The sequence below is a fragment of the Nuphar pumila genome, chromosome 8 (assembly GCF_984573655.1).
Source record: "Nuphar pumila chromosome 8, dmNupPumi1.hap1.1, whole genome shotgun sequence".
In the NCBI taxonomy this organism is placed as follows: domain Eukaryota; kingdom Viridiplantae; phylum Streptophyta; class Magnoliopsida; order Nymphaeales; family Nymphaeaceae; genus Nuphar; species Nuphar pumila.
This window is the reverse complement of record NC_143256.1, coordinates 72,741,216-72,765,641: the sequence shown is the minus strand read 5'-3', so window position 1 is coordinate 72,765,641 and position 24,426 is coordinate 72,741,216. Positions and strand designations below refer to the sequence as shown.

The 24,426-nt window shown below is 38.9% G+C and overlaps 1 protein-coding gene across 1 annotated transcript; it reads left to right on the top strand.

The window, feature by feature from the left end:
* Positions 1-11,530: 11,530 nt before the first annotated feature.
* Positions 11,531-23,076, top strand: LOC149829974 (heat shock 70 kDa protein 14-like). Its single transcript, XM_090016204.1, has 10 exons — positions 11,531-11,630; positions 14,138-15,383; positions 16,360-16,590; positions 16,688-16,783; positions 16,866-17,102; positions 20,360-20,554; positions 20,669-20,815; positions 20,973-21,122; positions 21,584-21,714; positions 22,589-23,076. Exons 2-10 carry the CDS (start codon positions 14,217-14,219, stop codon positions 22,782-22,784), a joined length of 2,550 nt encoding a protein of 849 aa, XP_089872330.1. The 5' UTR covers positions 11,531-11,630; positions 14,138-14,216; the 3' UTR covers positions 22,785-23,076.
* The last annotated feature ends 1,350 nt before the right edge of the window (positions 23,077-24,426 follow it).

Sequence of the window (24,426 nt, the reverse complement as noted above, 5' to 3'; positions counted from 1 at the left end):
AGGAGAGAAGAATCTAGCCACGGATGTGTCATTTAGATCTCAAATGATTTCCTTCACCAAGGATTCCAAGAATATTTTGCCAATTTGCCATAAAAAAAAATAGTTGTTGATTCCAAAATCTTTATCGCATAAAATTGTACCTCAGAATACCTTCAGTATTACTTCCGAAGTGACAAAGCTTTTGCGAAAAAGGATTCAAAATTCAAAATTTTTCTATTGGCCAACCAAAAGGATGAAGAATAAATCCGCGATATGGCCAGCAAAGAAAATTCAATGTTGTTGCAAAGCCAAAAGTGATTGATATTGATCACAGTCAATGACATATTTTTAAAGATCATTCTTGGAAAATAACCAGTCGAAATATCCTGGGTGATACAGAAAAATCCACTCAATCTCCATGTCCCCTCAATCACCTAAGCTGCAATTAAATATCTGCAAAAGGGATCTCTCAACTGTCGTCAAGATGAAGGCGAATTAGACGAGTCGACCCCCGGGGCCAAAGAAGATTTGGATCATCTCCAAGATGACGGAGTTTGTGACGGATCCTTCTAGGGAAAGTCCAGATCACCGTCGAGATGAAGGCGAGTGTGATGGACCTCTCGACAATCCCTAAAAGGTATTTAATTTCTGTTATCATCAAGAGATTCCTAACCAATGAGCCAATAACCGTCAATATAATCCTTGAGAGAAAAGAATGATCGGAACATCTCTGAGATGAAGGAGTTTGTGATGTACCCTTCCAAAAAAATAAAGAGAGAAAAAGCTAGGACATCTCCAAAATGAAGGATGATGTAATTCCCGAAAAATCCAAGAGAGCTCCAATTCTGTCAAAAAAGAGTCCAGAAAGATCATCATGAGAAAAGAATCCCATGATATCAGACTGTCGAATCTATCAAGAATCTTCTTTAATTTTGTGAAATTCTTTTATCAATATCCTTTTGATCACTGTTTAGTATTTTTCCCCTTTTAGGAAATCTTCTTTTAAGTTTAAAACTCTTTAGGGTTTACCAAAACCCTAATCAGACTTGTGTCAGTCATAAATCCCAAACCATAGATCCGATTTTAGATCTGTAAAAAGTGAGTATTGTTATTTTTCTGTCTACTATTCACCACTAAAATTTCAGAGATTTTTGTGTAAGATTTCTATTTATGCCTGTATTTTCAATCTGAAGTAGCCGTTTTAATCCCTATTAAAAGTGATATATTTTAGCTCAGATTGCCGGAAGGGTTTCTCCCTAACCAGAGATGATTTTTCCGATCTGTGAATTGGGAAATCTCTGTTTTTCTTCCTAGTTAGTCTCTGTAAAATTTCATAAATTTCCATGGAGATTTGACCCCTGGTTCAGGTCTTGGACTGAGACTGGTTGGTGAATTAGGTCAAAAATAGCATATTTTTAGGGTTTAATGCAATTTTTGGATTAATTTAATGTCAAAAAATTATTTTTATAATTCCAATTCGATATTAGGGTTATAACAAGTGCAGATACCAATTTTAATGGATTTTGGAATCCATTTAATGGCTGAATTGAGCAAATTGCAAAACCGGGTTCCTGAAAGATCCAAAAACACTGCTAAAATCACAGTTTTTGTGATATTGTTGGATTTTCGTGCATAGGCATATATTTTTAGGGTTTAATCATGTTCATAATCATATTAGGATGCTTTAGGTTTAATTTTGTGCTCATTTGATTTCATTTAGTGCATAAAACCTAAATTTTTACCAAAATCTCTTTCTAAAAACCCTGATTTCAAGGCCATAGTCTTGCTATCGGGGGCAATTTGGTCATTTGACCTAAATTTCGAAATCCCTAACCCTAATTTTCATATTTTTAAGCATGTCACATCATATTTAGCTTAGTTTATTACATTCAAATTTCAAAACTTGCATTTTATCAAAATATCTTTCTAAAAACCCTAATTTCAAGGCCATAGTCTTGTTATTAGGGGTATTTTGGTCATTTGGACCCCAATTTCGAAATTTCATATTTTATCTTCCTTATTTATTCAATTTTATTTCATACTTTATCATTTTGATTTAAGTGAATCATGGCAAAAAGGCTTATATCTAGCAAAATCCAATAATTTCCTGATATTGTTGGATAAATCTAGAAAAGCCAACATATATTCATTAACAAAGTTTTCTAGTTTTGCAGGTACATTGAAGACTTTATTTTCCATGTATTTAAATTTCAATAGTGATGTAATTTGTAATTAAACTTTGGAATAAGATTTTACATTTCCTGCTTAGCTTAGGTTGCATTGCATATAGCTTATTTTTATAATTTTAATATGTGATGGATGATGATTCATGCATATTTTTGCAAATTCACCATGGTCTACACGAATGGCACATGCACTAGCTTCTATGAAGTTTATAAACTTGGTGGAATTCGTATTTATGGCCATAGTCAGAATATGAATGATACCCAGATTTATGATCTTCACATTAGCCACATTCAGCCTACACTCTTAGGCTAACTTCAAAATGCACTGCATTTCTCAAAAATACAAAAAGTATTTCTTAATTCCTCAAAATCATATTCATTCATTTCATGCATTTGCCAATTCCAATTCAAATTCCAATTCAAAAAAATTCATTTTCTCAAAATATCCCAAGTCTTATAGCAAAATCGATTTTCCCAAAGACATTGAATTTCAAAGTATATTTCAAGTGTTTCTCAAGTTTAAAATTTGAAATTTCAAAGTTATATTTTCAAGTTCAAAGTTGGAATTCAGAAAAACCAAGTTTTCTCAGAATTGATTTTCATAAAATCTCAAGATTTCCCCAGAAATCGATTTTTGCTTTCCTCAGAAATATCTTTCAAGTCCTAATTCACGATTTTCCATGTGATATCATTTCCAAGATTTACATTTTCTAAATATTTCAATCATTCAAAGCAAACATCATGTTTTCAAATGTGCATTTTCTGAAAATTCATAGCACATGCCTGATTCTATGTGCATTTAGAAATTAGAATATGATTTAGACAAGTTGAATAGAGCAGAGCATAAGATTGATCCTTGGTTCAATTACCCCTGTTAAAGGTGGCAGGAACGGTTGAACCTCGTACCGACAGGCGAGTCCCATTCTACGGAATTTTCCCGCATTTTAAAAACAGAGGCGAGTTATTTTCAAAATCTTTTTCAAAGGTCAGTTTGACTCGCAAAAGTTAAAAATTTTGCGATGATAACAGGTTCGGCGACCGTGATGGGACCTGTCTTTGCCTGATCAATCTAATGCTCTACTTAGTTCAAATTATCAAAATCGATTTCCATGGAATGTCAGCTTTTCTTTATGATATCATGTGAACCTAGGAGCCTAGACTTGAACCCAGCTGACATGGAATGCATATAGACTAGGTATGGTTTGGTAGGACCATATTGAGGAGAATTATTCATGCTCACATAAACTTAGGTCTAATACAACACTCCTCAATTTAGGAATTGTATGAAAACAATGTTTGCTTCTTCAAATATTTCAAAATTCTATCTCTTTAGGACTTAGAGCCCTCTGTTTTCTTGCATGTGCTCATATTTCAAAAATCACCCTACCTATATTGTCCTGGTCTTCACGTTGCTGGGCTCTCTTCCAGAACCATAGTTCGGGACAGAGCCTCACAACTGGGCCACCTATTTGGGTGAAAACCCCCCTGCCACGTACCAAGGGCCATAGTCCAACGTATATCGGCAGGTGCTCAAGGATGTTGGAAAACTTGAACCTAGAACCGGAGAAATTGATTTTATGCCACGTACATCGAGCCTTGGCTTGAGTATATAGGCATAACTGGATTGGATACAGTTGATCTGAACCTTAGAGTTAGGATTAAGGTCCTACAGCTATTTCAAAATTTGTGCATCTAGAGTCAGCTTTTAGGGAATGTTGTATGTACATACTTGTTTATGCAGAATTTGATTGAATATGTTATTTCCTTTTTATTTTCCATATTTTCTCCAATTTTATAAAATACTGGACGATTTTCTCAAAATTCCCCAATCTATGTCCATGTATTGTCCATGTTTTAAAACCTTGGACGATTTTTCAAATACTTCATTTTCCATTTATTTCTTCATATTTCATCAAACCCTGGACGATTTTCCAAATTTCCCTTCATTTCCTTCAAAACTCCAGGTGATTTCCCATCTTTCCCGTCTTCTGGATCTCGAATTTCCTGCTTTATTTTTATCCTGCCTGCATTTTCCTCAAAATTCCTGTATTTTCCAAGTCTTATTCCAATTTTCCATGTTTTCCAGTCCGATGGCATCCAGTCAGCTTGATTCAGTGTTCCCTGAGGGTCACATCTCCTACGAGGTGCGACAAAGTCTTCCCGAACATCGAGCCCTCAGCACCGGATCCTTCTTTTCCCGATGGTACTATTCATGGTTCAAGAACTTCTCTCGTATGTTTCCGGACCATCTGGACGAGTGTGGATTGGAACTGGCATCCGCAGTGGAAAAGCAGATAGTCAACGGCAACCTGATCCATGCACTAGCAGAGTGGTGGAATCCGAGCACTTCTACCTTCTGGTTCCCGTGGGGCGAAATGACAGTACTGATGGATGAATTTTCAGAGATTATGGGATTGCCCGAGCCAGTCGGTCAGCCTGGAGATCCATTGGAGAAACAATTTCTGATTAATGTTAAGGGTCTGGACCCTAAGGATGCCTTAGCCTACATGACAGGACGCAAGTCTTGGCCTCTGATTGAAGAAGATGGAAACGAATATGTGGATCTGCTCGAAATCTACAGACAGTATGGGACATTAGTGGAAGTCAGCTCGTTGTCCAGAATAGCTCAAGAGAGAATTCAACACGTGATGGTTCTGTGCACGGTGGGATTAGATTTCTTTCCCGATGGACGGAATTACATGGATATCAGAATAGTTCAGCTTCTAAGGAGATGGGGAAGTCGACAGACCAGCCGCCTCTCAATAGCCATGGCCGCACTGGCCTTTCTATACCGAGGGTTGATCCGTTTCACACTCGGAGAGTCGATCCTAGTCGAAGGGTGCACCTATGCTTTGCAGTCTTGGTTCCTCCGGCATGTGCCAGTCCGAACCAGTTCCTTCAGATACAATGGTGAAAAGCTTCTTCCAGTTGCGCGATACCGGTTCTTGATCGACAACCTTCAGGAGGAAGAGGTCGTATGGGATTACTTTGATCGTCAGGAATCACCTCCCAGATACACTTATGCTTATGGCAAGCGATTCAGACTACTTGGCCCCTTCTTCTGCGCAGAGCGGTGTGTCAGGCAGTTCTCTCAGAGGCAGAAGCGCATAGAGATTCGTCCACTAGCAGGGGTTCTGCCAGAATTCAACCTCGCATCAGATCAGTGGTCCGGAGCATACCATTCTGCCAGACATGGCTGGGATTCCTTTGTCAGTCTTACTATTTTTCCTGGTCCTCGAGTGTCCTCTGATTATCCAGGGTGGTGGAAAATTGTTTGTCCCCCTCCCCTCTGTCAAGAGTATTATTGATAAAATCATGTTTTTCCCCTCAATAAAATTCCTTTATTTTACATCTCATCTTGGTTTGACGACCTCGCCTAGGTAACAAGGCATATTTCCAGTTGTTTATTTTGCAAAGAATAACAGCGCAATTGTCGTAATTCCAGCGACGACTCAATCCCTAGTAATGGGATACTCTTTCAATTGTCTACCAAAATTCTCAACAAATATTTTCCTTCAACCAAATTTCCTTCAAAAGCCTAATCATCAGTTCTACCTTGTAGAGAGCATCAGTAACATTCAGGAGAACATTTGTGATACTCGATGGGTCAGACAAGGTTCGAAAAGAAAACCTCATCAGTTGAAGGCGTTTCATACTCAGTCACTTCAGAAGAGGAAATGGACTCACCCCGATCAGTCAGAAGTCAAGGTCAGCAAGCAGAGGATGATGTTGATCCTCAGATATATGCTATGTTCAAAGAGATGATGACCAAAATGTTGACAGAACAAGCTGAAGCTAGTACAGAAAAGATCCAGGTCAAGCAGAGGGCAAAAGGCCGGTCAGCCATGAAAGTTTTAAAACTATCCAAGAAATATATCCAACACAAGGATACATCTAATGAGTCAGAATCAGTAGGCGGCACTGATAAAGAGTATGAAGTCTGGCAAGCATTTCAAAGATCCCCTCATAGGCAAGGGACAACCTATAAAGGGAAAAATCAAGCAATGGATGATCCGTTCCAAATACAGCTGAAGGAAATGGCAAAGAAGATTAAAGATTTGCAAGCCCGCGACAAGGGCAAGAAGGTCTTCAGGAGCAAAGATTTTTACAAGAGCATCACTCCCGTCAGGAATAATCAAGATTCAAAAAAGACAAATTCTGTTAAGGCCCACCGCGAGGGGTGCAAGGATGACAAGGGCAATCATACAAGTCAGAAAGAGAAATCTTTAAAGCAGAGTGAAAAATTGAGTCAACAGAAAGAGAAGAAAAAGCATGACGGTTGGGGTTACGATCGCGAATTCACTCCTCTAGATCAGCCCCTCGAAGAGGTCCTTGAATACATGCTGAGCAAAGGAATGGTTAAGCTTCCAAGAATTGCTAATCCTCTGGTCGCCCTAGGGAAATGGAAAGACCGCTTCTGCAAATTCCACCAAACAACGGGGCACGATATTAAACATTGTTTCGTCTTTAAAAATATCGTCCAAGATCATATCGACAAGAATCTCTTCATTGAAAATGAGAAAGAGTATTGGTCAACTGTCTTATCCAAGTCTCAGCAAAAATCAAGTACTGGACAAGAGATGCAGCGTGATGATCCAAACCAGGACCACAAGATGGCCCCGTTAGATCAAATACTCGAGAGTTTCTTGGAATACATGCACACAAAAGATACAGTCGGGTCTCTGAAGGCTCACTCCACATTTTCTACCAATTCTACCAGAAGTAGCAATGGACAAAACAAAAGAGGAGGTAGAAAAAATCATACTGGAGGCTCAGGAAATCCAAACTCAGAGAAAAATGACCTCGCAAGTCGGAAGGATAAAATGGACAAGCGAGATGACAAGTCTTCCTCAAGTGTCCAATTCGAATTAAAATTCCAAGGAAAACCAAAGCATGATGGTTGGGGGTACGATCGCAATTTTACTCCCTTAGAACAGCCACTGGAGCAAGTTCTGGAATACATGATAGCCAAAGGGAAGGTTAGACTCCCCAAGATAGCAAATCCTCCTATGACCATGGGAAGGTTTAAAGATCAGTTCTGCAAATTTCATCGGGCAATGAGTCACGATACCGAGCATTGTTTTGTCCTTAAAAATATTATCCAAGACGTCATTGACAAGAATATTCTCGTTGGAGATGAAAAGGAGGACCATTCATCCTGATCATGTTTCTCCCCAATCATTCAAAAAATTGATAACACTAGCACTTTCCTAATTTCTCTTCTTGCTTTTATTATTTCAAAGGGATGATGTAATCTCGTCTGTCTTTCCTCTATTTATTACCTTTCCTTCAATACATCAATAAAGTTGTCAGTTTTTCTCGCAAGCTCGGTGCCATTTTTTTTTTTATTCTCCTCGGCAAAATGTTCTTTTATGAGGAATGACCTCTTCAGAGTCTCTTCTGAATCAATCAAAAGCCAATTGTCGTGTCACCTTCAGAGAGCGCTCCTCAAACATCAATCATTTATCCTTTTGTTCAAATTCTTCTTTCCCAGTTACACTGAGGCATTTTTAAAATTTTCATTTTATCTTCAAAACTTTCTGTATGCAGGCAGGATAAACAAATCTCTCATTTCACGCACTTGTGCGCGCATGTGCACCCATTTACATTCATGTGCATTTGCATACATTCATTCGCATTCATCTGCATCAATTTGCATTTGCATCGATTACCCATTCAGGATAAGGGATAAATCCTGAGACCCCGACATTTGTCTAGGTCAGCGTGAGGGTAAAAGATTGAAAATCTCACATTACAATCATCAAGCGCTTTCTAAACACCAACCTTTTTCAAGTTCGTCCTGCGGGCCGAGTTTTTATCAAAACCATTTTTACCGGTCAACCTTCGGGTGAAGCGAACTTTCTAAATCCAGTATTCACTGGTCGAACTTCCTAAATCCGGTTTTTACTGGTCGAACTTCCTGAATCCAGTTTTCACTGGTCGAACTTCCTGAATCCAGTTTTCACTGGTCGAACTTCCCGAATCCAGTATTCACTGGTCGAACTTCCTGAATCCAGTATTCACTGGTCGAACTTCCTAAATCCGGTTTTTACTGGTCGAACTTCCTGAATCCAGTATTCACTGGTCGAACCCTCTAAATTCAGTATTCACTGGTCAGACTTTTTCAAAGCCCAGCGTTCGTGCGGGTGCTTTTTTTTAAATCCAGTGCTCATGCTGGTATCCTTCCAAAATCCAGTGCTTGTACTGGTAATCTTTCAAAATCCAGTGCTCGTACTGGTAACCTTCCAAAATCCAGCGCTCGTACTGGTAACCTTTTAAAACCCAGTGCCCGTACTGGTAATCTTTTAAAACCCAGTGCTCGTACTGGTAATCTTTAAAATACCAGTGCTCGTACTGGTAATCTTTTAAAACCCAGTGCTCGTACTAGTAACCTTTTAAAAAACCCAGTGCCCATACTGGTAATCTTTTAAAACCCAGTGCTCGTACTGGTAACCTTTTAAAAAACTCAGTGCTCGTACTGGTAACCTTTTAAAACCCAGTGCTCATATTGGTACTCTTCCAAAATCTGATGCTCGTACTAGTTGAACTAGTCCCAAATGTCATCTTTATACTTATCAACTTCTCTTTCCTTTAAATGTCTTGAATTGGTCTAGAAGAGTCGAGTTCCGATTCGAATCTTCTTCCAAATCCAATTCAGAATTGGTCTAGAAAATCCAAGTCCCGACTTGAATTTTCTTACAAATTCAATTCGTATAATTTTCTTTCCTCTAGATTCTAGAATTGGTCTAGAAGAGTCGAGTTCCGATTCGAATCTTCTTCCAAATCCAATTCAGAATTGGTCTAGAAAATCAAAGTTCCGACTTGAATTTTCTTTCAAATCCAATTCGCTTGGTTTTCCTTTAAAAGTTCGAACTTCTACTTAAACTTTCCTGCAAATTTGGCAATTGGTCTAGAAGATCCGAGTTCCGACCCGAATTTTCTTTTAAAATCCAATTCATCTAGTTTTCCTTGAAGAGTTGAATTCCGATTCGAATCTTCTCTCAAAAACCCAGTTTAGCACCTGGTCCATTCAAAGCTCACAAGTTGGAATCATTCATTCTTAAGCTATGATCCTTAAGTTGAATTCCTATGGAATTGATAATTCGTAGGTCGAACCCCTGCGAAACCAATGCTGTTCTAAATTGAACCAATGTCGTTCTTAGGCTGAATCCCTATTAAACCCATGTAGTTCACAGTGAACCAATGTTGTTCTTAATTAAACCAATGTCGTTCGTAGGCTGAATACCTATCGAACCCATGTCGTTCCCAGTGAACCAATGTCGTTCTTAATTGAACCAATGTCGTTCTTAGGTTGAATCCCCATCAAACCCATGTCATTCCCAATTTCGACCCTTTTGGGTCACCCAATACCAATTTCAATCATCTTCTCTTGCGAGGGACCCTTTTTTCAGGGAGAGTTTGAGGGAGCTCATTCTTTTTCGCATGTCTTTATTGTACGTTTGTTGAACCCCTTTTTCTAGGGAGAGTTTGAAGGGACTCATGATTCACGAACAGTTTGCAAAACAATCTTTATTGTCACACAATGAACCCTTTTTCCAGGGAGAGTTTTGACGGAAGCTCATCCTCCTTGTAACCCTAAATGTCTTTTGTTAGGCCACCCCCGTCGTCGAGGACCCTTTTTCCAGGGAGAGTGTGATGGACTCGTTCCTCTATGATATCCTTTCAATCTCTGTTAGCGGCCCCCTTTCCATAAGAGAAGCCTAGAAATAGGGAGTTTTGACGAAAACTTTATTTCTCTTCGAAAGTTCGTTTTGCAAACACCTCCTCTTCAGGGAAGAGAGGAGTATCTTTTGTTACCCGTTCAGGTAAGGGTCAAGCCTGAGTCTCTCCTTTGGGGAAAGGAGAGAAGAATCTAGCCACGGATGTGTCATTTAGATCCCAAATGATTTCCTTCACCAAGGATTCCAAGAATATTTTGCCAATTTGCCATAAAAAAAAATAGTTGTTGATTCCAAAATCTTTATCGCATAAAATTGTACCTCAGAATACTTTCAGTATTACTTCCGAAGTGACAAAGCTTTTGCGAAAAATGATTCAAAATTCAAAATCTTTCTATTGGCCAACCAAAAGGATGAAGAATAAATCCGCGATATGGCCAGCAAAGAAAATTCAATGTTGTTGCAAAGCCAAAAGTGATTGATATTGATCACAGTCAATGACATATTTTTAAAGATCATTCTTGGAAAATAATCAGTCGAAATATCCTGGGTGATACAGAAAAATCCACTCAATCTCCATGTCCCCTCAATCACCTAAGCTGCAATTAAATATCTGCAAAAGGGATCTCTCAACTGTCGTCAAGATGAAGGCGAATTAGACGAGTCGACCCCCGGGGCCAAAGAAGATTTGGATCATCTCCAAGATGACGGAGTTTGTGACGGATCCTTCTAGGGAAAGTCCAGATCACCGTCGAGATGAAGGCGAGTGTGATGGACCTCTCGACAATCCCTAAAAGGTATTTAATTTCTGTTATCATCAAGAGATTCCTAACCAATGAGCCAATAACCGTCAATATAATCCTTGAGAGAAAAGAAGGATCGGAACATCTCTGAGATGAAGGAGTTTGTGATGTACCCTTCCAAAAAAATAAAGAGAGAAAAAGCTAGGACATCTCCAAAATGAAGGATGATGTAATTCCCGAAAAATCCAAGAGAGCTCAAATTCTGTCAAAAAAGAGTGCAGAAAGATCATCATGAGAAAAGAATCCCAGGATATCAGACTGCCGAATCTATCAAGAATCTTCTTTAATTTTGTGAAATTCTTTTATCAGATTCGGCAGTCTGAAAATGATGTGAGGCACCACCCTCTTCCCTTTCTAGGGATTCCTCGCACTCATGGCAACTTCTTGAGTTACTTTTTCTTTCTTTTATATTTCTCTTGATTTTCTTTTTTTATCTCTTTCTTTTATTTCTTGTTGTTTTTTTTTATTTATTTGTTTTAATTTATATTTTATATGCCATAAAGAGAGAGAGAAGGGGGTCACGCCACTCTATCCTCTTATAAAAATTTAATTAATTTTTTAGCCATTAATTACAATCCTCATCTAAGTTTCTTAATTGATCCAATTTGAATCTCATTTATTTTAGGATAGATTCATCTAAACCGTCCACCAATCGAACCGTCCATTAAAGTGACTTCACCATATTAGTAATTATTTAAAAGACTAAAACCATTATTGTAATTTTTTGTTAAAAAAAAAACTAAAAAAATATCCGATTTAAAAAAAAAAAAACTTTGCCAGGCCCTTCTTAAATTTCCAACATTCCGCAATTTCCGGATTTTCCTATTTCCGGGATTTTCCTTCTTCCTGTCTTGCCTTTTTAAGTCTCTCTCTCTCTCTCTCTCCTATAGAGGGTTCTGGAAGGAGGCTCTCTCTCATTTCTTCCCATTCCTTCCCTCTATCTCGCTCTCGAGGATTCGGCAGAGACGGACGCCCCCAGGAAGGTAATGACCTCCCCGACCCCCAGAAAACCCTAATTTTCTTCTCCCCTTGCGTCGCAGAAGCCCCAACCCTAGAATCGCAGCGCTTCTTCAATATCCTCATACGCTTTTTTGAAGGAATCTCGAATCTTCCGCTGCTCTTTTTCTCGGAGAAATTCCAAAATTTTCGATTGGTTTTTCTCTTGCGACTCGATCGTTAGGTTTTTGTGTTTTTCGGTCTTGCGGTCCTTTGATGTCCTGATCTGTGGCGTTCCTTTCGTGATCTGGAGGCGGGAGTCTCGGATTTGAAAACTCTGGATCTCACATTTGTGAGTTTTTTAGTGTTTCTAATGTGGTAGCGATCAGGAATCGCGGTGTTCTGCGTTTAGGCCTTTCGATCTGTTTCCGATGTGCTAATGTCGGCCTTTTAGCGTTCCGGTGATCCATCTGTTTTGGAATTTGGAATCTTTAGTTTAGTAAACATTAGTCTCATTCCTTTCATGATTTTTTTGGTGTTGGAAAACATCTGCTTAGCTGCTTCGAAGCGTAGACCTTCATTTGGAGCGACAAAAATCTGGATTTTCTTATGCTTTCTTCTTGTGGGCATGGAAAATTTTAGGTTTGTGATCGCCCATTGCGAGGCTGCATTTATAGTCTCTTTGGCCATTCGTTTCTCTGATGATTAGTTCTTTTTTTTTTTGGGTTTCCAATGATTTGGCTCTTCGATGCGACACTCTATTAAACTTATGTTCTTTGTGTATGTGGGATTATATGATTGTTGTTATCAGATTTTTTCGAGACCTGATTCTTTGATTATGGCCTTATTGTAGGTTAACCATTTCTCTGTAATGGCAACACGTTTTGCTTGATTTGGATCTGGAAAGCTGAATGTGACGTGTTTGAAATCGGCATTTTTCTTTGTGTTTCATGCTTGTGTCTTCATTTCGTGACTTTTTATTGTTCATTTCCCTACGTATGACATTGTGGTGCTTTGCCTTAAGTCATAGATTTCCTTTTCCATCTACAGTACGGGCAACTTATCTTCTTCTATATAATGGTCGGGAATAAAGTTGAATTGTAGGCCAGATACATTCTTTGATATGGTACTTTTTTTCTATCAGTAATTGGCTGATTATTTTTCTTTTCATTTTCTTTACATTGTTTTCATTAGTTTCCAAGAAATATTGATTCAGATCCATCTAAGTCTTTGTTTTTCAGTAATGCTTGGGCATCCATCTTGCTCTTTGGATATTGGTACCAGTGTGAAGTTATCATATGTTTTGTGTTTTGTTTTGAAGGAACCTATAAGTTTTTTATTGTTTATTTCAAAATGCTGCTTTGAATGCTTTATGTTGAAAAATTCTTTTCTTAATGCCATCATATCCGGGATTTTACTTTTTGATCTATCTTTTTTTTTACTTTGAGAAATTGCCCAGGTTCAGAGGACCTAGCCGCCCTAGTTCAGCCTGCCTCACTTATGGTCGCTGTCCTGTCAGCATAAAACTCCGAGGGCTTACCCCTTGAACCCAGGGAGTCGATGCCCCTGGGATTTGAACCTAGGCTGCCCGTCAAACGGCCCAAACCCGTTGGGTCTTTTTTGATCTATCTTTGTGATTCCTTTATTGGTCCCATTTTTTTGCCACATTTGCTTTTGGTTGCTCTATGCTTGTATTGTGAGCGGCTTAAGGGAGGGGATGGGGTTGGGATGAAGAGCTTCTGGGGTCAAATTTCATTCTTGTGTGTGGTAAATTTGTTTTTTATTCGTGTCTGGTTGCTTTTGTTATGGTTCGATATATGTATGAGAAAAGTAAAAAAAAAGAAAGAAACTTGTGAGGCATTTTAACTGACTTCTATTGTTACCGTGTGAAGAGTTGGTCGACTTGACTGCATTTGTATTCCTTCTAGTTTTCTATGTTGTTTCGTGATTTAACACATGTATGGGTAAAGATATCCCTATTCCATCTCAAGATGTCAAAAATGCAATACCATAAATGGGGCTGAGTTTCCTTTCCAGTTTGATGTTTAGTGCTGCTTGAGATGCTGTTTTGTCCAAATTAATGATCATTTTAATGTTCAATTTGGATGACAAAAGTTCCAAACCCATCTTTCTTTCAGAAAAAGAAAAGAGACTCCAAACTAGATGTAATCACTTTGGCTAATTGGGCTTGGAAAGGGCATAGTGGCTAAAGGGTTATCAACATCATTGGATATCTGAACCAATCACTATGGTGACATGCCTATTATCTAGCTGGAACTGTTTCCACCATCCTAACTTTCTATTTTCATATTGACATGGAGGCTTTCGGGTACCAATCTAAAACATGAGGGAGATTCCTTTTTTGTTTTTTCTCTTCTCCTCCCTTCTTTTTTCTGTACCATGGATGCTTCTTAAAGACATATGGGTTGTAACTGCATTTATTTTTTATGCCAGACGAACAGATGTTACTGTGCATTACATATTATCCTTTTTTTATATCTGAATGGACCCCAGATTTCTAAACTTTTTCTCATGACCTTATTGTTTTCAACAGAACACGGGAGGTATAACTTTTCAACATTCCTTTGCGAGATTGCCTGTAGAGACCTATCTTCTGGATAATTGGAACAAAAATGAGTGTTGTTGGTTTTGACTTCGGGAATGAAAGTTGTATCGTTGCTGTTGCCCGACAGCGCGGGATTGACGTTGTCCTTAATGATGAGTCCAAGAGAGAAACCCCTGCTGTTGTATGCTTTGGTGACAAGCAGAGGTTCATTGGTACAGCAGGCGCTGCTTCTTCAGTAATGAACCCTAAAAACTCTGTTAGCCAAATCAAGCGCCTTATTGGTCGACCATTCTCTGACCCTGAGCTCCAGCGTGACCTCCAGTCTTTGCCTTTTACTGTGACAGAAGGTCCTGATGGTTTCCCTCTCATACATGCTCGTTATCTTGGAGAATCTAAGGCTTTTACACCTACACAACTTCTTGGAATGGTCCTCTCGAACCTCAAGGGAATTGCGCAGAATAACCTCAATGCAGCTGTAGTGGATTGTTCCATAGGGATCCCCGTTTACTTTACTGACTTGCAGCGGAGAGCCGTCATTGATGCTGCTACCATTGCTGGATTACACCCTCTGCGGCTCATTCATGAAACTACTGCTACAGCCCTAGCCTATGGGATTTACAAGACTGACTTGCCAGAATCTGATCAGATAAATGTTGCATTTGTTGATGTTGGTCATGCTAGTATGCAGGTCTGCATTGCTGGGTTTAAGAAGGGACAGCTCAAAATTCTTGCCCATGCTTTTGATCGGTCACTGGGTGGACGCGATTTTGATGAGGTTCTGTTTCGGCATTTTGCATCGAAGTTCAAGGAGTATAAGATTGATGTTTTCTCAAATGCACGAGCTTGTCAGCGGCTCCGGACAGCATGTGAGAAGCTGAAGAAAGTGTTGAGTGCGAATCCAGAGGCACCACTGAACATAGAGTGCTTGATGGATGAGAAGGATGTGAGAGGATTCATCAAGAGGGATGAGTTTGAACAGATCAGTGTTCCAATTCTGGAGAGGGTGAAGGGTCCATTGGAAAGGGCCATACATGAGGCTGGGATTACGGTTGAAAACATTCATTCAGTTGAAGTTGTTGGTTCAGGATCACGAGTCCCTGCTATTATTAAGATTCTGACAGAGTTTTTTGGGAAAGAGCCTCGAAGAACAATGAATGCTAGCGAGTGTGTTGCACGTGGATGTGCTCTTCAATGTGCCATCCTGAGCCCTACTTTTAAAGTGCGAGAGTTTCAGGTATATTCCTTGTGTCTCTCTCTCTCTCTCATGCTTTTGAAAAATATGTTCAACATGTTGCAATTGCATGCTCCAGAATATGTTTCCTACTAAATTGGCTATTCGATCACATCTTTACTTCTTAATCCACATAACATTGAAAAAAAAAACTAAAGAACTGGTGTTGTCTACTAGACAATATGGTATTACTGACAGAACACATATTATCCAATGTATGTAACCGAGTCACCAATGCTAGTCTTCTGGTAATATTGAAAAGTGCTTTTATTGGAAAAATCTGAAAAAATGGCTTTGTTGGTGTAAGTCTTGGAGATGTTGAGAAAAAAATAAAAATTGAAACAACTCAAGGCAAAAACTTGTAATGTATAACAAGCACTTCACAATTCTATTGCCATATTTTCATTTGAAGTTTTCTGATCTTGATATTTTCCCTTTTCTGTTTTTGTCAAGACCTAAAGAACACAATAAGAAATTTGATTAATCTGAGAATTGGTGTGCATGTATATGCATGAGTGCAAATCTTGTACGGGGATTGAAAATAAACTGCTTATCTTGTACAAGAAGGATCAGAAATAACTTAACGAATGGCGGTAGATGGCTGCTTGGATATTTTTCAACATTAGTAACATGTCACCTCCTTTATTTCATAGGCAATCAAGACAAAATTTTCAGACCTGAATTTGACATGGTTAACTGCTCGTATTTTTCCTTTTCTTTTCCCTTTTATTAATTTATTTGTAGCCATTGTCTTGGTCAGAGAGATAGCATTATTGTATAGTTTACTTTTTAATAGTATTTCCAATTTGGTGTGTTTTTTCATTTTTTAAAAATTTTCTTATATCATTACGACTTTGGTCGTTTAGAATTTTGTTTGGTTTGGTTTGATTTTTTGTCTAGTGTTGCAGTGGATGTCTTGTGGAGGTTTAATTCATACATAATGAATATTCTCAAATTGAAGTGTTTGTGTGCTTGTTAGGTGAATGAGAGCTTCCCATTCCCTGTTGCTTTGTCCTGGAAAGGTGCTGCCCCTGAATCTGAAAATGGTGCATCAGTTGATCATCAGCAAACAACAGTTGTTTTTCCAAAGGGCAATCCTGTTCCCAGTGTGAAGGCCTTAACCTTTTATAGGTCTGAGTCATTTACTGTTGATGTTCTTTATGGTGATGTTAGTGAGATGCAAGCACAGCCGAAGATAAGCACTTACACGGTGCGATGTTCTTCTTCCTTCATGACATTAATTTGTGTTTTAACCTTTTTCAGCATGGTTCTCATGGATTTTTTTCTTGTCTTTTTTCTGTATTTAGATCGGTCCATTCCAATCTGCCAAAGGAGAACGTGCAAAGCTGAAATTAAAAGTTCGCTTGAACATACATGGGATAGTATCTGTTGAGTCTGCAACTGTAAGTCTCTGTAGTTTTGTCATGTGTACTGTTTCTAGTTATATTTCACACATATTTTAAGGCAATTAAATGACCGTTACAGTTGTTGGAAGAAGAAGTGGAGGTACCAGCATCACCTGTTAAAGAACCTTCCAAGGAGACAAAGGAACCTACTAAAATGGAGATAGATGATACCCCAAGTGATGCAGCTCCTGCAGCCAGTGTTGATGGTGATGTAAATGTGCAGGATGCCAAAGCTTGCTGTGATGCATCTGGTTCGGGTGTTGAAAATGGTGTTCCTGAGAGTTACAAACCTGTGCAGATGGAAGCAGATGCTAAGGTTTGAAAATTAGACTCCAAGCATTTCCTTGTGTGCATTATGCTTCTCAGTCATTTTTTTTGGGAAGAATATTCTCAGTCAAATTTAATCCTTGGTTTTGACCTTTCAACATTTCTTATGGACTCGTCCTGTTTCTTATGGTTTGGCTGTTTGCTTAGGTTTTACAGTATTATTTTGCCTTATTTTCAGAGATTGACAGACCCTTTTTGCTTCTCCTTTTCTCATTAATACCTATTGTTCATTAGTTGCTGCCTTTCTAGGCATTATCTGGTTAATTGCCTCTTTGGTTGTGAGAAACAATTTTACCCTTCTGCAGTGCGAAGTCCAGTGTGTAAACTCAACTGTGTTTTTGTCCGTGGGAAGCTAGTGAAACATACCTTCTGGATGTTCTGAAGAGTACTTTGGATTTGTTGATGCAACATTATTGCCAGCAGCTTCGTGATTATTTTAATCAATATCATTTATTGTACAATAATTATGTGTTTATTTCATTTGGTGAAAAGTTTGATTAACCTTAACATTTCAAAGATTTATATGTAGCTTGGATATAAGGTGAGCTTTACATTTTATGTTAGGGTGCTCACCATATAATCTGTTACCAATCTTTTTTGAGGTGGCATTTTTGGCATTGATTGATTTAGGATGGGTTTCTGTAACCTAGTCACATTTATCTATACGTTTTGCTATAAAATCATGTCATTGCAATCTAACTCAGATGGCAATTTGTGACGTTATAGCCACTCTTTTGGATGTTGGAGTCTAACTCAGGGAGGCAGAAATCAATTTTTGGCAAGGGACATGTAGGCCATGTTCCTAGTTCTGCCTTTAATTATCCACATTAAAATTTTCTCATTAATTCTCTATTGACTATTGGGAATAGCTTTCTTGGCCATGCATACACAAACTTGTTTGCATATGAATATAACATGTTGTTATGGATTCTTCCCGTCATAGTCCTTGACTATTATGAGTTATTATGTGCCTTGATTGCTTGTACCTTTTTTTTTCCCTTTTTCTTGTTTTGTTACTTGTGTTCCCTACAGCATGGGAATGTAAATCCTGATCTTGATATGCCAAGCATTGTATGTCTCTCTCTCTGAATGACTTTGGTCCCAGTTGTATAACTTTGAATGATAAATGATCACTTTACCTGGTCATCTATGTTTCATCCCTTATAGCTGGTTTGAAGTAAATGTTGCGGGGTTTTCCTTGGACTTGTCAGTTGATTCAGGTTGCATTAACCAAGTTGATAATCTGCCTTGTTCACCCAATTTTGTCAGATTGCTTTTAGTTGATTACCATCTTAACTTTAGCGTGCCATTACCGTGCTGTTCCACTGCCTTATCTCACCTTTGGCTTCCAGCTGTTGAATTGCTGCAGATGCCTAGTCATGGAGGCAGACATAGAACTGGCAGAAAGATGTGGAAGCATGACGATCTTGATGGTTTTGCTTCTAAAGATCGCTGCTAAATTTTCACTATTAGTGCTCACTGTGCCCAGCCCATCCATATGTTTCATCTCATATAACTGGTTTGTGGTAGATGCTATGTGATCCTCATTGGACAACTGATTATGGTTCTCTTAACTGAGTTGATACCTGGGACTCTGCCTTGAATGCTTGATACCTGGGAGCCTGTCTTGGATCCTTGTTAACCATAAGTTTTCCAGAAAACTTGTAGTTCATTACCATCTTAACTTTGGCATGCCAATGCAATGTTGTTCCGCTGCCTTATCTCACCTTTGGCTTGCAGCTGCTAAATTGCTGCAGATGCCTAGTCATGGAGGCAGACATAAAAGTGGCAGCAAGACGTGGAAGCATGATGATCTTGGTGGTTTTGCTTCTAAAGATGGCTGCTAAATTTTCACTATTAGTGATTTTGTTTGCACTGAGAGCTTGCTTGTTTTTTCAATGGTGTTGCTATGGGTTCTGTGACTAGGTTCCCAGCAAATGCGTCCACTTTATCTCAATCACTGTAAACATGCACACTGGACCTGGCAATGGATTGGATCTGGGGCAGGTAAGTGTATCAAAATCCTCACCCAACATTTTTCAGTGTGACCCATGTCCATATCTGGTTGGGTCTAGTTATATAAGACTGGATCCTTCCAGGCATGGAAATTACTGATACATCCATCTCCATATGACTAAAAGGTTTGGGTCTGGCTGTTGGACTGCAATAATTGCCCACTAATTTTAGCTTTTGCCATTTCTGCCTTACGATATATATATATATATATATATATATATATATATATTTCTTAAATCCTTGTTAACCATAAAATTTCCAGAAAGCTTGTAATTCATTACCATCTTAACTTTGGCCTGCCAATGGCATGTAGTTCTGCTGCTTTATCTCACCTTTGGCTTACAGCTGCTGAATTGCTGCAGATGCCTAGTCAAGGAGGCAAACATAAAAGCGGCAGCGAGACATGGAAGCATGATGATCTTGGTTGTTTTGCTTCTAAAGACTGCTGCTAAATTTTTACTATTAGTGATTTTGTTTGCGCTGATATCTCTTTTTTTTTTCAATGTTGCTATGGGTGCTGTGACTAGGTTCCTTTCAAATGCTTGCATTTGATCCTAATCACTGTAAATGAACACACTGGACCTGGCAATGGTTTGGATATGGGGGTGGGACTAGGTGTCTCAAAATCCTGACCCAATTTTTTTCATAGTGACCCGTATCCATATCTGGTTGGATCTAGTTATATAAGACTAGATCCTTCCAGGCATGGAGATTACTGATACCACATCCAGCTCCACATACCCATAGGTTTGGGTCTAGCTGATAAAATACCTGCTAGTTTTAGCTTTTTGCCATTTATGTGCACGCTCACACACACACACGAGAGAGAGAGAGAGAGAGAGAGAGAGAGAGAGAGAGAGAGAGAGAGAGAGAGAGAGAGAGAGAGAGAGAGAGCTCCTAGATGTCCTAAACGCAAAAAATCATATTTATAGGTAATTTTTGCTTAATACATGTGGTTATCATTAGTTTTTTATTGCTCTAAGAACACAGTTATGTATGTGTGTACCTATAGATGTACTTATCTGAATGTAGATTGCTTGATCCTTTGTATTTTTTTCTAAATTTCTTTGTTCGACAGTTTGATGATGGTGGTGGTTTGGGGGGGGGGAGACGTTGGTGCATGGGATGTGATTGTTTCAATTTGAAATTTTGATAGGCTGTGTTTGTATGTTCCTTGTGGATGAGAGTATTTGTACGATTTCATTGACAACAGGTGATTTCTTTGTGCAGGTAGAGACAGTTAAAAAGAAGGTAAAGAAGGCTAAGGTGTCTGTATCAGAGATGGTTTATGGTGCGATGGCAGCAGCAGATGTGCAGAAGTTTGTGGAGAAGGAATTTGAAATGGCCCTGCAGGACCGGGTCATGGAGGAAACCAAGGAGAAAAAGAATGCCGTGGAGGCATATGTGTATGATATGAGAAATAAGGTATAGAAAATTCTGCTGTGACAGTGGCTTTGTGCATTAATGGATATTAATGCATGTAAGATGTGATAGATTTGATTTTATAATTTGTTGAGACACGCTTTCTCTTTGTGACAGCTTCATGACAAATATCAAGAATTCGTAACTGATTATGAGAGGGAGGAATTTTCTGCTAAGCTTCAGGAGGTGGAGGATTGGTTATATGAGGATGGGGAAGACGAAACTAAAGGTGTTTACATTGCCAAGTTGGTGGAGCTTAAGAAGGTACTCATTAAGTTTTAGATTTGGGTCTTGTATGTCATGCCTTGACAAACGGGTGCGTGTTTGTCATGTCTATGCCATTAATTATCATCTGGTGAGTCTGAAAATGTTGTTAGGTCTGGCCTTTTGGGAAAACTTGATTTTATAATTTTGGTTGCAGCAAGGTGATCCCATTGAACAACGCTATAAGGAGACTGTGGACCGAGGGCCTATTATTGAACAACTTGTCTACTGCATCAATAGCTTCTGCGGGGCTGCACTCTCAAAAGATCCAAAATTTGACCACATAGACATCAATGATAAGCAAAAGGTATTTGTGTTCTGTTGATATATCATAGGATATGTTACCACTTGTAGAGCTTAGTAACCTTATCACTATTGAAGTGCTTGGTGAGGGTCTTGAATATATGTGGTGCCATGGGCAGTCATTTTTGTGATTTATTGCATTGTTTGATTCCTTTGCTGGCTGTGGCATGGTTCCCCGCAAACCTGTATTTGCCTGTTTGGCAGTTCACAGTCATCCCTCAAGTTCTGAATGTTCGGTGTGTGATCCCAATGGCAGATGCTTCAAAAATTGTTATTCGTATTTTAGTTGGACCACTTTCTTTATTTTAGGGATCACATAAGTTTCAGGATTGCTTTTTCTAATGGGTTGCGAGGGGGAGTTGGGACCCTCCTGCCTCTTTGTTTGAAGCTTGTTTGTTGGGTATATCATAGCTTTCTTTCTGATGCTTCTATTTGAAGGATATTTGATAGTTCTTGCTGTTGTAGGTTGTCAACGAATGTAGGGAGGCAGAAGCATGGCTGAAAGAGAAAAAGGAGCAGCAGGATGCTTTACCCCAGTACGCCCCACCTGTCCTCCTGTCGGCTGACGTGAAAAGAAAGGCTGAGACATTGGACAGGTAAGCCAATTATACCAATTTTTATGGTTAGTGCTCTTCTGCATATTTTGTAACAATCTGCTCCTATGAAAGGTAACTCTATTTTGTAAGATATGAATGCCAATGAGGCAAGCTGTTTTCTTCCAATGATTCATGGGTTCATGAAATCCATGCTCTCTCCATTACTCTATTTTGTAAGATATGAATGCCAATGAGGCAAGCTGTTTTCTTCCAATGATTCATGGGTTCATGAAATCCATTCTCTCTCCATTAAACAGCTTTTACAGTAAAGCATGAATGTGTTCAACATTTGGATATGTAGTGAAATTTTCATTGCTCTATGAAATCTAGTTGCTTTGCTAGGTATCAGACCCATCCATGGCATAAAAAGCCAACATTTTCTTTGCCTTTTAAATGAATTTCCTTTGATGATGGTAGTGCTGTCTTCTCTTTCCATTTGGTTATCTTACATGTCGATCAAACTTTTTTGGAAGTGAAGAATTGGAGTATTGTAATTGTGGTTGTAGCCCTTGGGTGTGGTGTTGCTACGTGCATCTCTCTCTCTCTCTCTGTGTGTGTGTGTGTTACTACGTGCATCTCTCTCTCTCCACACACACACACACATACATGCACACGCAAATGGATTGATGTAATGGTGGATCATATAATTTGTTGTTAACTGGTAACTTAGTTTGCTCCTGCTGATGAACGGTAGGCCTCACCATGAGTTGAGAATGATGTTCTTGGTTATTTGGTCGGTTGAATTGGTCTGTTTTTCTTTTTTACTGCTATACAATCTAGCTACTGCTTGAATGAAAAAGCCTGTATGTCTATATTGGGATACCTTGAATCTCTATGTTACAAGACCTTGCTAACTATTCTGTCACTTCAACAGGTTCTGCAGGTCAATCATGACGAAGCCCAGTCCGGCACCTCCCAAGCCACAGACACCAGAGACCCCTCCGCCACCACAGCCTTCTGAGCAGCATCAGCATACCGAGTCCTCCGTGGGCCAAGAGCCACAGAGAGAAAGCGTGGTGCCACATGAGCCCATGGACACAGATAAGTCAGAGAGTGTTAATCATGAGTGATTTTGAGTTTCTTGTAGGGGGTTGGATCAGAGGTGCATCCAGAAAATATTTTTGCGGTTTGATTCGATGCTGTAGTTTTCTCCTCTTTTTAGTATTGTAATTCTCCTTTGTTTATGCTTGGGTGCATCAAAGAGCCACTCTTTTTTAGTGGTTTCCTTGAAGGTCTCTAAAATTTCAGTTTTGAAGGGAATCAAGACTAGGAAAAAAAATTCATAAAACTTTATGCGGACCATCCTTTCCTCCCTCCCCCCATTGTTCTCATCTAAAAGATTTTGATGGAAATATTTGTGTAGATTGTTTCTGTGGCTTCGATCCTAATTTTTGTCTACGGGGAATAAACTGGAATTAGTAGTGGTTTCACCACGAGTGTCTTTAATTTGGTGATCGGTATGCTGAGTGTTTCTTGGTGATCTCTTCAAACCAAACTACGAGTCTGAACCGTAGAATATCTGGTTAGTGCCCTATGCTATTGTTGTAGGAAGCAAGAAATTAGTGGTACTATCATTTCTGGAAACAAGAAATTTGTGAATCAAAATTCTGTGCTCGTTTATTCCCATCTTCAATTGATTCCTTTGAATACTTGCTTTTATGGCTCGTCTTGGGTGTTTCCATGCGTTTCCAAAATATTGTTTTCCATGAGTTTCCAAAATATTGTTTGTCAAATTGTGGTGTTGGTAAAAATATGGTATTTCAAAATATAGCGTTGGGGATAGATTTGCGGAAAACATCCTCTTGGGGATTTTGGGTTCCATTTCCAGTGTAGTGTTGTGGCAACACCATTGTTCAATTGCAATGTGCTGCTCCCAAATACTAGAGGTTGGGAAAATTGGAACTCAAATTCAACGCTCCCAACCAGAGCCTACAGACAATTTATGCCGTTTACAGTGGTGGACAATAGGTACAGACAATTTATGCCGTTTACAGTGGTGGACATTAGGTACAGACAATTTATGCCGTTTACAGCAGGAGATTGGGCATTGGTATGTGGGTAGGCTTTATGTAGGCTCTGGTCCTATATCTCCTGCCCTTGTGTTTTTTTCGCTGAAAGCTGTTTTAATTTTACAATGTTTTTCCCCTTAATCTTAACATTCAGATGGTTTTTGTTATTTGATTATTTGTTAGAAGACATTTTGAACCGAACTATTTTGATGAAAAAATTGAATTATATAAAGTTTATGTTGTAATTAGACTTCGTTTTTCATTTGGAGAAACGTGTGAGAATGAAAAGCACTTGAAGCGGTAAATGTTTTTCTACTGTAAAAACTATGTTAAACTAATTCATCTTTCATCTTTGCAAGATCTTCACTGTTTTTGTCCTGACAAAGGAAGTGTAGGAAATCTTGTAAAGCTGATGGACAAATTAGTTTATCTTACAGGTAATAAAATAGTTCTGGACCCTTTCACACATCATGTATCTGCCAACATATTAACGATGCTGCCAATACTGATTCAGCCCCAGCCTAGCTGCCGGTTCTGCTCATTCAAATCCATTCTATATCATGTTTGTTGCCACCCTAGCCTATTATCCTGTTAAGATGTAAAATTCTGTTTGGGAAACTGGTTGCTGGGATGAGGGTTTATGCATTTTGGTAATACTTGGTCAAACTAAGTTCGTGGTGGCTGTATGGGAGAATGGCAATGA

Excerpts from the sequence above, each read along its gene's own strand:
- LOC149829974 (XM_090016204.1), top strand. The coding sequence starts at position 14,217 with ATGAGTGTTGTTGGTTTTGACTTCGGGAATGAAAGTTGTATCGTTGCT. Across the intron at positions 15,384-16,359 it reads TTAAAGTGCGAGAGTTTCAG|GTGAATGAGAGCTTCCCATT; the intron begins GTATATTCCTTG and ends TGTGCTTGTTAG. Across the intron at positions 17,103-20,359 it reads AGATGGAAGCAGATGCTAAG|GTAGAGACAGTTAAAAAGAA; the intron begins GTTTGAAAATTA and ends TTCTTTGTGCAG.